The sequence below is a fragment of the Capricornis sumatraensis genome, chromosome 16 (genome assembly GCF_032405125.1).
Source record: "Capricornis sumatraensis isolate serow.1 chromosome 16, serow.2, whole genome shotgun sequence".
In the NCBI taxonomy this organism is placed as follows: domain Eukaryota; kingdom Metazoa; phylum Chordata; class Mammalia; order Artiodactyla; family Bovidae; genus Capricornis; species Capricornis sumatraensis.
In genome coordinates, this window is record NC_091084.1 from 42,690,067 (window position 1) to 42,705,852 (window position 15,786).

The window sequence follows — 15,786 nt, forward strand, 5'->3', positions numbered from 1 at the left end:
TGAGAAATGCTGGGCTGGATGAAGCACAAGCTGGAATCAAGATTGCCAGGAGAAATATCAATAACCTCAGATATGCAGATGACACGACCCTTATGGCAGAAAGTGAAGAGGAACTAAAAAGCCTCTTGATGACAGTGAAAGAGGAGAGTGAAAAAGTTGGCTTAAAGCTCAACATTCAGAAAACGAAGATCATGGCATCCAGTCCCATCACTTCATGGGAAATAGATGGGGAAACAGTGTCAGACTTTATTTTTTTGGGCTCCAAAATCACTGCAGATGGTGATGCAGCCATGAAATTAAAAGACGCTTACTCCTTGGAAGGAAAGTTGTGACCAACCTAGATAGTATATTCAAAAGCAGAGACATTACTTTGCCAACAAAGGTCCATCTAGTCAAGGCTATGGTTTTTCCTGTGGTCATGTGTGGATGTGAGAGTTGGACTATGAAGAAGGCTGAGCGCTGAAGAATTCATTCTTTTGAACTGTGGTGTTGGAGAAGACTCTTCAGAGTCCCTTGGACTGCAAGGAGATCCAACCAGTTCATTCTAAAGGAGATCAGTCCTGGGTGTTCTTTGGAAGGACTGATGCTAAGGCTGAAACTCCAATACTTTGACCACCTCATGCGAAGAGTTGACTCATTGGAAAAGACCCTGATGCTGGGAGGGATTGGGGGCAGGAGGAGAAGGGAACGACAGAGGATGAGATGGCTGGATGGCATCACTGACTCGATGGACATGAGTTTGAGTGAACTCCGGGAGTTGGTGATGGACAGGGAGGCCTGGCGTGTTGCGATTCATGGGGTCGCAGAGTCGAACACGACTGAGCGACTGAACTGAACTGAACTGATTCTCATTTAAGACGTTCTAAAACAATGCCTCCTTTTTCAGCTTCTTGATCATGCACTTCTTCACCTTAGTTTTTACACATGCTCTTTCTCCAGTTTCTTGCACAGCTGTCTCCTTCTCATGGTTTAAGTTTCAGATTAAATAACCTTAATATACTTCTGAATTACTTCATAGCACCTAAACAATAAGATATTTGCAAATTATCTTTAAATATTTAAATATTGTGGTGTCCATTTTGTCCATTTTCCCCCAAGGGGGATTATAAACTTCATGAAGGCAGTGAGCCTATCTTGCTCACTTTGGTACCTCTAACACCTCATGTTATCTTGTTCATTCTAGTTCTCTTATGCCTCATACGGTAGTCATTCAATAAGTATCTGCTACAGTGGTGCTACTGGTAAAGAACTTGCCTGCCAATGCAGGAGACATAAGAGACACAGGTTCCATCACTGCATTGGGAAGATTCCCTGGAGGAGGGCATGGCAACTCACTCAAGTATTCTTTCCTGGAGAATCCCATGGACAGAGAAGCCTGGCAGGCTACAGTCCACAGGGTCACAAAGAGTAGGACATGACTGAAGTGACTTAGCAATAAAAAACAAAATATCTTTGTTTCTATTTCTGAGTTCTAGAAAGCTTAACTGGCTTTCAGAGTGAGAAAGTTCTCAAAAGCAATGAACCACATTTCAAAGAAGAGGTATAAACTACACTCCTTAAGAGATACATTGATAGGATTTAATGTGCTACTGCAAGGGAAAAAAAAAAAGCTACTGCAAGTGCTTATACTGCTACTGACTATAATAAAAACTTGGGAAAATGTTAGTACCATTACCTAAGATATCAATAATTAAATGCTAACAGTAAAACTAAACATACCTTATAAGCCATTTCTACTGCTTCCCTTAGTGTCTTATCTTTATGAACCTCCAATTTATTTTCCATCATCACTTGTTTCACAGGATGCAAACAGAATAATTTTATCTAGAAAATGTAAAATATCATCATTAATTCAATAAGTCATAAATCAAATTACTTCTTTTGTAGACAGTATTTAAATCAAATTATTATAATTCTTACAAAATATAATTGAGATCACTCTCCCTCGGGTCTCGGAGAAGGCAATGGCAACCCACTCCAGTACTCTTGCCTGGAAAATCCCATGGATGGAGGAGCCTGGTAGGCTACAGTCCATGGGGTCGCTAAGAGTCAGGCACGACTGAGCGACTTCACTTTCACTTTTCACTTTCATGCACTGGAGAAGGAAATGGCAACCCACTCCAGTGTTGTTGCCTGGAGAATGCAAGGGACGGCAGAGCCTGGTAGGCTGCCATCTATGGGGTCGAACAGAGTTGGACACGACTGAAGCGACTTAGCAGCAGCTCCCTCGGGTCTATTTATCTCACTTAATAACTGATACTGTCCTGCTATCAAAAATTCAAAATCACTCATTTTAACAACTATATGTTTCTTTATAAGCAGGTATCACAATTTATGAAATCACTCTCCTATTGATATATGTTCAAGTTGTTTCCAATATTTCCCTAATTTGGAAAATACTGTGGAGAATGCCATGGTAGTTGAAATTTTTACTGTACTGTAATTATTTCATTAGATAATATTTTTAAGAGAATCATATGAAAGAATATAAATTTGCTTTAAGGTTCTTGATAAATGTAACACAAATACTAGACAGAAAGTTTTATAAATTTATTCTTGTAGAAGAATGTTACAAAGTTCATCTCACTGTAACCTTACCAGCACTATTATCACATTACTATTTTTTTATGCATAAAATAAAATCACTTTACCTCAGTAATATAGTTGGTTACATTGCTTAATGATTACACAACTCAATGAGTAAGTTTTGAGAAATGCAGTTAAGCAAAGTTTAACAGCACTTTTTAATTAAAAGTAAATTAGGAAATCCAACCTTGCATGTATTGCGCTCAATTTCTCGTTGCCTCTTTTCTTGTTCTTCCAATTCTCTCTCTCTCTGCACCAAGTTTTTAATATGTTCTGGATACTCATCTACTTCTAGAAATTCTATCAATAGTAAAAACAGGGTAAAACAGTGCCGCTGAGACTGAGCTTTCTTTATACAATTTTATTCTACTATATTTCCAGAGAATATACTTCTACTACAGCTGTTATTAAAATTTACTTCAATTACATCAATCTTTCAACGTGGAACACAAACTTCTTCCAGACAAGGGTGAAGAGGTAGTTAATAATAACACATGGTTAGGTCTCAAAAGAGCCGAATCTTTACCTATATACTTCTTGGCTCCTGACAACTCTAGCAGGTAAATTAAGATTTTTGGAATGAAAAAGCCTCCCTTAAACTTGAAAATAAAAGCACTTTTGATTTCAAATAGTGCTATCACAAAACTGTGCAACCTTGGACAGGTTTACTTCTCCAAACCTTGGTTTTTCTCAGCTTATTAATAGCACCTACCACAAAGAGTTACTACCTGGGATATAATGAAATGTAATAAATACTGTTGATACTCTATTACTACAAATGGTATTTATTTTATTATTATTCACTAATATGATCATCTTTCCTTTGTTCTCAAAGTAGTCTTTTAGCTGCCTCTTTTAATAAGGGAGGCACCATTTTTTTTTTAATTTACTGATTTATTTTTGGCTGCACTGGGTCTTTGTTTTTTGCGTGGGCTTTCTCTAGTTGCGGCAAACAGAGGCCACTCTTTCTTGTGGTGCATGGCCTTCTCATTGTGGTGGCTTCTCCTGTTGCAAAACACAGGCTCTCGGTGCACGGGTTTCAGTAGTGGCAGCACGTGCGCAGGCTCAGTATTTGCAATATGTGAGTGTAGGCTCAAAAGTTGTGGCAATCAAGCTTAGTTGCTCCATGACATGTGGAATCTTCCCAGACCAGGGAGTGAACCCATGTCCCCTGCCGTGGCAGGTAGATTCCTATCCACTGTGTCATCAGGGGAGTTTCCAGCTGCCTTCTAATCAAAGAACTTCAAATGTAACTCTAATTGTTAGAAGTGACAGTATGAGATTATGACACTGTTTAATAAAGCCAATCATTGCTGGGGATTAAAAAGGGAGAACAATTTATATTAAAAAACTAATCACTCCTCTTTGGAAAGTAAAAATCCACTGTTTTTAGAAATGAGCTCTAATTTAAAAAATATTCTGCATTATACATACAGTGCCCCCTGGTGCTTTATCACAAAACTAGAGTTGGGGAGAGCAGACAAAAGAAAGTTGAATTATTGCACTACTGAAAACATATGGGATACTGAGTGCTACAGAAGATACATGAACTATAATCCTGGTCCTACCTCCAGACAGTTATGACCTTGGACAAGTCACTCTTTGGGTATAGGTTATTTATGTGTAAAGTGAGAATGAACACTTCTACTCTGAAATCTCTATTCTGAAATGAGTTTTCATTGTAATTTCTTTTTTCTCTTTCCTATAATTACATTGTAAATTACTGAACAGCCCCTATACAGCAGTCCCTGAATCATATCATTGGTGAAAAGATAAATAAGTCCTAGGCCTTGCAACAACTGAATTCACAATCTCATGAGGGTTTATGAAAATGTAAACAAAAACATGAATTAGACTGCTTAAAAGACTTACAGTATGGCACTTTCTAAACAAAGGAAATGTTTAAATCAAAGACAATGATTAATTGTGAAAATATGAGCAGACATTATCACCTGTCTATATATCTCTATGTACACACGCACACATCATACACCTATCTGCAAATACTGTCTGTCAAGATCAGAGTCGGCAAGAAAACACAGGAACTGTAATTTTTTAAAGTAGCAATTACAAAAGGAAAAAAAGGCAGGCAAATCCACATGCTTTGTATACAGCATTATTTTTAGGATTCTTAATAAAACTGAAATATAATAAAGGATGCATACCTGACTCTTAAAATTTTACTTGATTTTTAAGCAAATAAGCAAAGATATTTAACTCTAGTATGAAACTAAATGCTTAAAATTTTATCTCAATTTTCTATAACAATGCTATAAAATACTAAAAAAAGAAACTACTATAACATCCACATTTCACATATGTGGAAAGTAAGACTCAGAAAAGTTAAATAAATAATTTCCTCTGGGACATGCAAATTGTGAGTTATGATGGCTATACAGATCAGGGACTGTCATCACTGCACCAAACTACACAGAATACAATTTTATTGGAAATAAATATCCAATGTACATAATGCAGAGTAAGTTAAGTTTTGTCTCTTAGTGTGTTACAAAGAAAAGTTCAACTTTTTCCCAAATACTTTTACCAGTTAGTATTACCTCAAAACTATCTTTATAATTAATTCTCTACACATAAAAAATTTAATAGTCCTATCATTTAAAAGTAGTTATCTAGGTTTATAAAGCTTGCAAAAAAAAAAACAACCTTGTTTAAAACATAGACAAAAATCAAGTAACTATGTCAACATACTTGCATTTCTTGCTGGGTCCTTCAGTCTATATATCAGCATATAAGCATTTGTGGAGCTAGTAAAAACATAAAAACGATTAATGGGGACAAAAAGTTGACTGTAAAGATTCCATTTTCTAGCATCAAATTTTTACTTAAGTAGAAGTTTTTGTTTCAAATAATTAAAAATAATGTATTCTTGAACAGGTTCAGATTTAAACATTCTAGGAGAAGACAATGGCACCCCACTCCAGTACTCTCGTCTGGAAGGTCCCATGGACGGGGGAGCCTGGTGGGCTGCAGTCCATGGGGTCGCTAAGAGTTGGACACAACTGAGCGACTTCACTTTCACTTTTCACTTTCAAGTATTGGAGAAGGAAATGGCAACCCACTCCAGTGTTCTTGCCTGGAGAATCCCAGGGACGGGGGAGCCTGGTGGGCTGCCGTCTCTGGGGTCGCACAGAGTCAGATAGGACTGAAGTGACTTAGCAGCAGCAGCAGGAAAAAAGACAACTTTGACACATTTATGAGAAAATCCTCTGTCTTCTCTTGGTAACACAGTAAAATCTTCAAAAAACCTTTGTCCTTGAATGACTGCTACAGTTAAGCCAGTAGTCAGCAAATGTTTTATGGAAAAGGGCCAGATGGTAAAAGCCATAGGCTTTGTGGGCAACTCTGCTGTTGTGGTGGGAAAAGACGAACATACAACATTTAAACCAATGAGCACGGTGGTGTTTCAATAAAACTATTTTCAAAAACTGCAGGCAAGCTGAATCTGGCCCATAGGTTACAGCTTGTCGACCCCTGGGTTAAATCTTTTTAATGCATAAATGTTGAAAAGCTTGTAATTCTAATTTATGAACAGTAAAACCAGGAAGTTATTTACCTTGCAAAAGCACTGGAGTAATATCCTCTGCTTCCTGAAGATCCACCATGTGTTTTCTTAATGTCCTCTTGTGTTATCTAAAAATTGTTACAGTACTTACTTTTTTTGGTATGATCTAACACCTTTATGTCAATATGAACTCAAGTTTTAACCTCAGAGTTAAACAGACCACACAGATACCATTTCTCAAAATGTAATCATAATCAGTGGCTACTAATGGCCAGTCATTTCTAGTCCTCTTAAATAGGCAGCCCACATGAAGGCTTAAGCCAAGAAGAAAACTGGGAATCTATCTCTACAACACTCAACAAGTTCAAAATAAAACAAAACAAGGAGATAACAACAATAACCAAAGGAAATTTATTGAAAACAAAAACAAAAGACTGATTAGGTATGTGTCTTAAAATGTTTCCCTGGACAGACTGTCTCTCATTTTTAACAAGCCCTTCTACTGATGAGAAACATCCCTACTCTTGTCTTTCAGAATAATCATCTTAAAAAATTCCTCCTTACCCTGCTGACATGTTGATCATTGAAGCTGTACCACTGCTCATCACTGAAAGACTTTATGCAAGCGTAATAATGGCCACCAGCAGCACTCCCTGAATGAACCATAACGGAGAAGAGCTCATAGATCAAGGAATTCTAAGGAAAAAAAAAAAAGTAGCTCAGAGGAGAGGAGAAACACAAAACCGTAATTTGTATATTTCTTATTCTCTACTAAAACACAGTGAGGTAGTATGTTAGTTGTCCTATGTATTTACGGCAAATCAACTTTTCTCCAAGATCATTAAAATGGTAAGTCACCACATAATTTTATATACCGCAAGTTTCATTCAACATATTCCTTCACATTTTAATTATGCTATAACCTTTAGAACAATGCATAACTGAGATATAAATTTATATATTTATCTAAAAAGAAGAAAATAGTCTGAAGCAGATCTTTTAGAAGCAGATGCTTAACACGAGACTATTCTGATATGCACATCAAAATCAATACATTTCAACATTTTTAAAAATTCAAATAAGATGATTTTGAACATCTTCTAATATATTTATATAGTACCTGTAATACACTAATCTATTGATTTGATGTCTCTCAGGTATGCAAAGCTGGTTCAACATCAGAAAATCAACCAATGTTAACCAGGCTAAAGAAGACAAGTTATATGATCATAATCAATTGAACCCAGAACAGCATTTGGCAAAATCCAAACCCACCCAAGATAAAGACTCTCAACAAACTAGGAAGAGAGGAACATCCTCATATTGATAAAGAACATCTACAAAAAGCCCATAAAACCTATGAAAGAGCCAATATCATACTTAATGATGAGAGACTGAATACTTTCCTCCTGAGACTGGGAATAATAAGGCAAGAGTGTCTTCTCTCACCATTCCCATTCAACACGGTATGGGAAATCCTATGCAGTGGAACAAGACAAAGCGGGGGAAAAAAAAAAACTAAGACATAATTGTCTATGTAGAAAAACCAGGCACAGGGTGGATTTAGCTCTTGAGCCATAGTTTTCCAACTCTTGCTTGAAAGCAATGATCTTTATACCAAGTTATGATATATCTGCTACATTATTAATCACAGCAATTCACACTCATCTATCCGCCCTGAAACAAACAGATAATTTTAAAAGGTAAAGAGTAGTGGTAATGGTGATGAGCATGATGGTCCTGGTCTAAAAACAGATTTATGCAAGTGAAACTCCATTCTTAAATACTGCCTTAAAAAAGGCTGTATTTAATATGACTGGGTGAGACTTGAATTCATGATCAGTCTTCACACTGGCAATTCATTATTCACACCATGCTCAAGACATTTGATCTGTAATTCTACCCTCAAAAAAGTAAATTACACAAATGTGAAATAGTTTGAAAAATCTTAAAAACCACTGACCTAGTAACGAAAAAAATTATATCCTAGATATTATTCAGTCTTGTAGTTTTAAAATTATAATCCATGGAATTATATCATTTTTTGAAGTCCCTTAAGGGCTGTCATAGGGCAGGGGAGGGAAATTGAGGGGTTCCCTATTTAAAAGATTAATTCTCTTATTATTTCAGAAAGGATGCTACAGCCAGAATCTTTTAAATTAACAAATCTAGCTTAATGCTTTCAATTCGCTATATGAGAAAACTCTGATGTAAGATTTACAGCCTTGCTGTTACTTCAAAGGCCAGTTACAGTTCAGTGTCTCAGAAGTCAATGCTCCCACCTGTAAGCAGTCTTTCCTAAAGTTTAATTTTGATCATATATGCCTAAAAACAGTAACAATTAAATTTTTTAAAGAGAATTATAATAGCAGCTCAGCAATTACTTTATTCTGTCTTTCAACTAAAATCCACAAATTATAAAATACCTTCTCAAGTCCAGGTTTTGGAATCTTTTCAGTTCCACTATTGTTTTCAAGGCAGATTCCTTCATCAACACCGTCATCATTGGAGAAATCATTGCTCATTTGATCACTGTGACAACTGCCTTCATTTTCTGCTCCACTGTCAGTGCAACTTTCAGTCTGAGGAGATTTCTTAATAAAACATAATTATCTTACAATTATAAGGCAAATAAAGGGAAAATATAAACCTTTTAATTTAAATGCTGTGAACTTTTTTGCAAAATTTAAGACACTATTGCTAATAAAAAATACTTATTCTACTTTAAGCAAATTTATTTTCTCTTAAAAAAGTGAGACCTTAAACAAAAAAGTGTATTTTAAAACCATTTCTGTTAACCTCCTTATTAATATCCTCTATTAACAAATTATTGATTCAGAATTCTACTAAACCTCATTTATGCTTACAGTTGCAAAGTAACAGTATAAAACTACCATTTCTTTCATCAAAATCCATTAAAAGCAGAAAACCTAAGCTCAAAAGTGAGCTTCTGTTGTTCTCAAATCCCAAAAGAATACCATCTCCTTTCTTGAACAAAAAGTTCAATTGAGTTTATCACTATGCTAGGTATTACAGACAATTAGAAAGAAAAACAATATACTGTCTCTCTCAAGAATTTTATACTCCAGTTATATGAGGTAGAAATGCAACAACAGTAAATAATACTTTTCCATGCTTTTATGATTTTTAAATCTTTCAGACAAATTTAACTTAAAGAATTCTTCCTAGAAATCCTCAAACAACTCCTTCCTCCCTTCTCCTTAAATATTTTAAATACATAGTTTGAAAACTCTTCTCTTAAACTCTACATTCTAAAATGTAGGCCCTTGATATGTTTAAGGTGCTGCATAGAAGTTCTTGAATTAACCAAGCGATATGTAGTAAGTACCAACTTTTTGCCAAGAATTTTGTTGTAAGGATTACATCTAACATATAGTCTTCATTCTTCAAGAAAGTGTGGTTCAAGGAAAAATGGAAATGAAAACCAACTTTAGAATTCTACATGAAGTTCAAAGAGATCATTCCCAAAACCTCTTTTAACTAAGCCAGAACACCTACTCTTCTCCCAAGAAATGGACCTATAACTTCCTCAAAGTTCCTGTCAAACCTGTCTGTTTTTTTCTCTTGGAAAAGACTTCCTTTTACAAGAACTACATTAGGAATATAAGAAGACCAATCTAATACTGATCTCCAAGTAGGAAATCTCCTTTGAAAGTTTGGTATACTATGGATAGATTTCCTAGCTTAAGCTCAAGTGTTTGAGATATTATTTCAAATTAAACCTTTCAAAATATTACCTGGACACAGGTACCATTCAATGAGTACTATCTATAGTACCATACTCTTATCTAACGCAATCTCTTCTTAGAAAAGCTGTAAAAATCAATTATCATTCTTACTTTACAGACAGGGAAAGTGAAGCTCAGAAAATAATTTGACTCTTAGTACTTAAGAGCATAAATAAAACTTGAGAATGTTTGAAATTATTTTTGAGCCTCTGGGAAAAGGCATTTTTCAACTACTGTGATGAATTCCAATCAGAAAAAAATGCTTTATGGCAGTTTTGAGAATAAGAAAGATTGATCACTCTGTAACAACTGTGTTAAATGGCTGTACATATTCCTAATAACTAAATCAGAGGAGTTTCCAAATGAATAAAGTGGGATATTATGAATCCTTTACTGGATAAGGACAGAGGAACCAGAGAATTTGGGGAGGTCAATGAGTAGAAGAAATCAATTAGCATTATCTGTAGCCCTCAAAGTATCATTCTCAAACTATATTTAATTTTGAATTCTTTATCTTAAAAGTTTTAATTTAAAACACTAATTAAAAATATCTTTATTATCTAGGTTTATAACCTAGCCAATTTATGAGCTGGTAAACCTTAAGTGGCTTCGCTGGTGGTTCAGTGGTAAAGAATCTGCCTGCCAATGCAGGAGACATGGGTTCAATCCCTGGGTCGGGAAGATCCCCAGAAGACATGGCAGCCCACTCCAGTATTCTTGCCAGGAAAATCTCATGGACAGAGGGGCCTGGTAGGCTGCAGTCCATGGGGTCACAAAGAGTCAGACATGACTTACTGACTAAACAACCACAGCAAAACCTTAAATGAGAACAACCCAGAAAACATAATGCTTGAAAAAGTCACTAAGACAAAACAAGAAATTTAAGGCCACATTACCCGTTTTGCTTGTTCATTCAATACACTGTATTTGTTCTCTGTTTATCATGTACCAGAAACACAAATGCAGCCCATCTCTAGACTGCTATGTTTCAATAACTAAGCAAGTTATGAAATATAAGAGACTGGTGGTCCAGTGGCTAAGACTTCAAGCTCCTCCTGCAGGGGGACTGGGTTCGATCCCTGGTCATGGAACTAGAGATCCCTCATGCTGTAACTAAGATCAAAGATCCCACATGCTGCAACTAAGACCTAGCACAGTCAAACACACAAACATGCTTTTTAAAAAGAGAGAAAGTTATGAAACATAAGATTATCACTCAAATAAATAATTCCAGAGTTTAATATCCTTGTCTTTTCAAAGAATATCACATTACTCTGATCAAAAGTGAAGTATAATTTTTAAGTATTTACCTCATCCTCAACATCAATAAATGTACTCATATCTAATTCCTCAGGAAATGTCATCCGATCATTCAATTTAATCCTGTGCATGGTTGTATAGTCAAAGTCAAACCTTTTCAACTGTAAGGTCAGAAGATAAGGGAAATGCAAAAACCGAAGACCCTAAAAAAAAAGTGGGGAGAATCTACTGAATACTGAATATTATCTCAGATAATTAGACCCTAAAAAAAAAAAAGTGGGGAGAATCTACTGAATACTGAATATTATCTCAGATAATTAAGTATTAATTTCTACATGGCATCTACCTTTCGTGCATCACACTTCTTCTTACAACGTTCACAAAAATATTGATTTGGGCCATCCAGGATTTCTGGTTGAATAAATGCATGCAATGCTTCTTCCTAGTTAGAAAACAAATTGTTGTATAATTATTGTGAAATATTATAATGTTAATGATAAAGTCCTGAATATAAAAACATTGTAATTACCAAAGTACTCATAAACAGAATGGCTAGAAAATTAAGAATTCAAATGCAAAAAAGGGAAAAAATTATCAACAACAAATGATTTTATCATTATAAAACAGCAAAAAATTACTTTATTTCATTCTGTATGAGTGCTACGTTTCCTGGTCTTGCACATCAGTAATCTCTGTTTAATTTCCATAGACTTTACATTGTGGTTTTTGGCTAAATAATCTAACAGATCCTCAGTCTTTAGATTAAAAAGTAATTCCACGCTTAAAAAAGCAGTTGCATACCTCACTGCATTCTTCTTGTAAAAGGAGACTATTTAAAACTGCACAGTTAAAAACAGTGCTCTGAAGTGTACACTATCTGTACACTTAAAAATCTAATAATTTTCTTTCCTCACTATATTTAGGGTCAGTTAGTAATTCGCCACTGTACTAATTAGCAAGATTGAAAACCATTGTGCAGCCATCTCAATGCTTGTCAGATACTGCTCCACTTGAAAATGTATGAGAGCTCCTGGACTGTTCACCTAGCGGAACCACGTGGTTCTTTTTTTCTCCATACAGCTTTAACACAGAAGCAAGAGAACTGTATGAATATAAGTTTTCAATTTTTCATCACTGACTTTTTGCAATTAAAAAAGTTTTAGTTAGTACAACATATATGATTGGGGATTCCCTGGTAGCTCGGCTGGCAAAGAATCTGCCTGCAATGCAGAAGATCCCAATTTGGTTCCTGGGTCGGGAAGATCCCCTGGAGAAGGGATAAGTTAGATAACCACTGCAGGATTCTTGGGCTTTCCTGGTGGTTCAGCTGGTGAAGAATCTGTCTGCAATGTGGGAGACGTGGGTTCAATCCCTGTGTTGGGAAGATCCCGTGGAGAAGGAAACAGCTACCCACTCCAGTATTCTGGTGAGGAGAATTCCATGGACTGTATAGCATATAAGGTTGGATTGCACAATTTCATTTGATATCACCTTTATTCCTCACACATGGTCTAAGGACATGGTCTGACAATGTTTATTACATATAAAGAAAAAGAAGTGCAATCACTAAGACAAAATATCTTCAAAAATTTTTTTGCTATAGAACAAGTTGTTCCTCAAAAGATAAATGAGCTTGATCTGGCAAAATGGAGTTAGTGTAAAAACAGCTACCAAGTATATAAAATTCACACAATGCTTGGTATAGCTCATTTTGGAATATGATTTAAAAATTATGAAAAAATATACAAAATGCTTCTAACTTCACCCATCTCCAATTCTGTCCTCAGAACACAAAGAAGCATTAATGGGTGGGGGAGGGGGACCAAATAGCTGGCATTTCTCCATATATTCAAGTATTTTACTGGAGGTCATAGAAAAGAACACATTTAGAAAACGATTTTTTCCCCTTTAGAGCATATTTTAAGTATGAAAAAGGCAAATTCTTCAAAAACATAAGAGCAAAAGAAGCTTTAAGAGCAATCACATCTATAGCTTAACACAGACTGATAAAAATCAGTTGATCTTTCCAAATGGAAACTGAATTAGTACAACACTTGATATATTTTTAAAAAAGGGGGAGAGTGAGAAAATTATGTAACTCAAATTCTACTTTATGAAACTATACATATGTACTGATTTCTGGCTTATAGTTCACAGCCAGAGCTATAATTTTTAAAATTTAAAATCCAGAGAAAAGTTTGAACAACAGAAAATTCCCTTAAACATTTTACCCAGACTCACCAACTTTTAACTTTTTGCTACCTTTGCTTCATCATTCTCCCACCTACATTCACATTATGTGTTTTTCCAAAGCACTTGACAGCAGGTTCATACACGCTTTCCCTGTTAATCTTCAACGTGACTTTTTAAGAAAAAGGATATTCTTATAAAAACAAAGGAGTTAATCAAATTCAGGAAAATTTAATATTGGTAATTTGTCGGTCCATATTCCAATTCTGTCCATTAGTCTAATAATGTCCTTTACAGTATTTCTCTCCATCCAGTACAGAATCAAATCCAGGAACAAAGTCTGCATTTGGATGACCGCCTCTTCAGATTCATTTTATCAGAACAGTTCCAAAGCCTTTCTTTCATGATATTAACAATTTTTGAAGATGCCAGGTTATTTTATAAAATGTTCCACAATTTGGGTTTGTTTGATGTTCCTCACGGTTAGATGCAGTTTATGCCTTCCTTACTAAACTACTACGTAAGTAATGATGTATTCTTCAAAGGGTATCATAGTCAAAGGGCATGATGTCCTTAACATCCCTGTTGGTGACACTAACTTCAATCACCTGGTCAAGGCGTTGCCCAGTTTCTTCACGATATGGTTATTACTTTTTCCTCTTTCCAACTAATAAGCAATCTGTAAGAAAACACTTGGGAGACCATACAAAAATACTGAGCCTTAACAAATTTTCCACCTTGGTTTAGCAAGGTGGAAATTATTGGATTGCAATCCAATCCAATTATCCAATCCATTATTGGATTCTTGCTTAACCCAAATTTTAATGTTTGTTTTGTAAGCCAATTTGAAGATCTTTTACTTTTAATAGGAAATTTAAGCCCATCCATATCTAATAGGACCAATGTTTTGCTCCATCTCAGTCATTATTGTATATTTTAATTATTCTATTAATATTTACTGTTTTTTTCTACATGGTGCTTTTCTTCGCTGTTTTTCTACATTTTCTTTTGGTATTTAGGAAGGCTAGTAATTTTGTTCCAGTGTATTTATATACACTTTTGCTAGTATTCTTAACCCTTCCTCCTCCTTTTCCTTAAGTTTTTAGTGTCTAGACTGCCAATTTTAAATGGTATCCTGGTCTCCCCCATTTAACCGTCTATGACCTCATTCTACATCCCCTTTTCTTTTTTCCTTTTTTAAGAGAGGCATTCTTTGTATATTAAGATTCAGTATTTCATACTTTCTTCTATCATGTCCTCACCATTGTTTTATTTAGTCCTTCAGTTCAGTTTAGTCCTTAATTCTACAACATATTAAAAGCTCACGGTCCTTCTGCTGAAGCTTCCCCAGTGGTCTCTTGGGTGGGTGGAGCTCAACCTCTAATAAACTCAGGGTTTACAGATAAAATAATCAATGAGTCCCCCAATATTCAAACTTTGATATTCTACTGCCATAATAATTGAAGAAAAATTTGGCTAGATAGCAAATCCTTGGCTTACAACTTTTACTTCCTTGAAACTGCTATTCTATTGCTATGACTTGCATGTTGCTCTTCAAAAATATGATGCCAATCCAATTTATCCTTCACGTTTAAAGGTCTATTAAAATATGTCTCAGAGTTGATCATTCCAGATCTGTTTTTCCAGGCATGTTGGGGGTGGCGGGGTGGGGGGGAAGGAATCTTTCAAAAAGTTGATTAAACTTCCCCAATTCCCAGAAAGTTTTCCTGGATTATAGTTTATAAGTTTTGCTCTTCCGTGTTTTTATTCTTCACACAGTCCAATTATGTCGGATTTCATTTGCCAGTCTTCCTTCATAATCATTTGCTTTGAGACCCTAATCTTCACTTGATCTCACTTTCTATATTCTTCCTTAGCTTTCATTCCGTCCTATTCTCTCTCTAGTATTTCATAACTAGTTCTTCATTTCTAATGTAGCTTCATCTTTTCTTCAATTTCCTTCCTGCGTTCGATCAGCTCACACTGCATTTCTTGTTTTGTTTTTCTAACCCATTTCTCTCCTTAAATTTTTGGATGCCAGGTTCTATTCTGCTTGCTTGAGAATACTTAATAGTCCAGAGTACTGTGTTACAGTATCCTATTTTGTGGTTATTTAAGTTTCCTTTTTCAGGGCTGTGTATGTCTAGACCTGTTCATCAGCTGAAATGCTTTAATACATATATTCTGTTTTCTTTCAACAGCTCTGTAGCTTTAGTTTTAGAGCATTCTTTAGTTTGTGAGTATGTTCTGTTAACTTAGTGAAGTGCAATTTTGTGAATAGGTAATGGTGAAGAGAAGCTGGTGTCCCCCTTCATTTTTCAGAATCGTTCTCTTTCTGTCTTCTCCTCGCTGCTGTGACTCAGATGCATCATCCCTTTTTGGTTTATCTCCTTCTCTAGAAGCAAAATTCCTCCAAGGCTGTCACTTCCTAACCCTTCTCACTCTCAAATTCCTTCTCTGTAGCTGGTGCTATAAACT

At 35.5% G+C, this 15,786-nt stretch overlaps 1 protein-coding gene across 7 annotated transcripts in view; it reads right to left on the bottom strand.

Annotated features, from left to right (window-relative positions):
- USP47 (ubiquitin specific peptidase 47) overlaps nucleotides 1-15,786 on the bottom strand; it is a 72,962-nt gene that overhangs the window by 24,945 nt on the left and 32,231 nt on the right. For 5 of the 7 annotated variants that reach the window (XM_068988558.1, XM_068988557.1, XM_068988560.1 and 2 more), the window contains 8 exons: nucleotides 11,465-11,560; nucleotides 11,169-11,321; nucleotides 8,536-8,703; nucleotides 6,674-6,805; nucleotides 6,161-6,237; nucleotides 5,296-5,351; nucleotides 2,774-2,886; nucleotides 1,720-1,824 (listed from right to left, as the gene is read on the bottom strand). In XM_068988558.1, coding sequence (XP_068844659.1) covers nucleotides 1,720-1,824; nucleotides 2,774-2,886; nucleotides 5,296-5,351; nucleotides 6,161-6,237; nucleotides 6,674-6,805; nucleotides 8,536-8,703; nucleotides 11,169-11,321; nucleotides 11,465-11,560 — 900 coding nt within the window. The remainder of the gene's footprint in view (nucleotides 1-1,719; nucleotides 1,825-2,773; nucleotides 2,887-5,295; nucleotides 5,352-6,160; nucleotides 6,238-6,673; nucleotides 6,806-8,535; nucleotides 8,704-11,168; nucleotides 11,322-11,464; nucleotides 11,561-15,786) is intronic. The other 2 variants (XM_068988559.1, XM_068988561.1) reach the window with 2 other exon arrangements.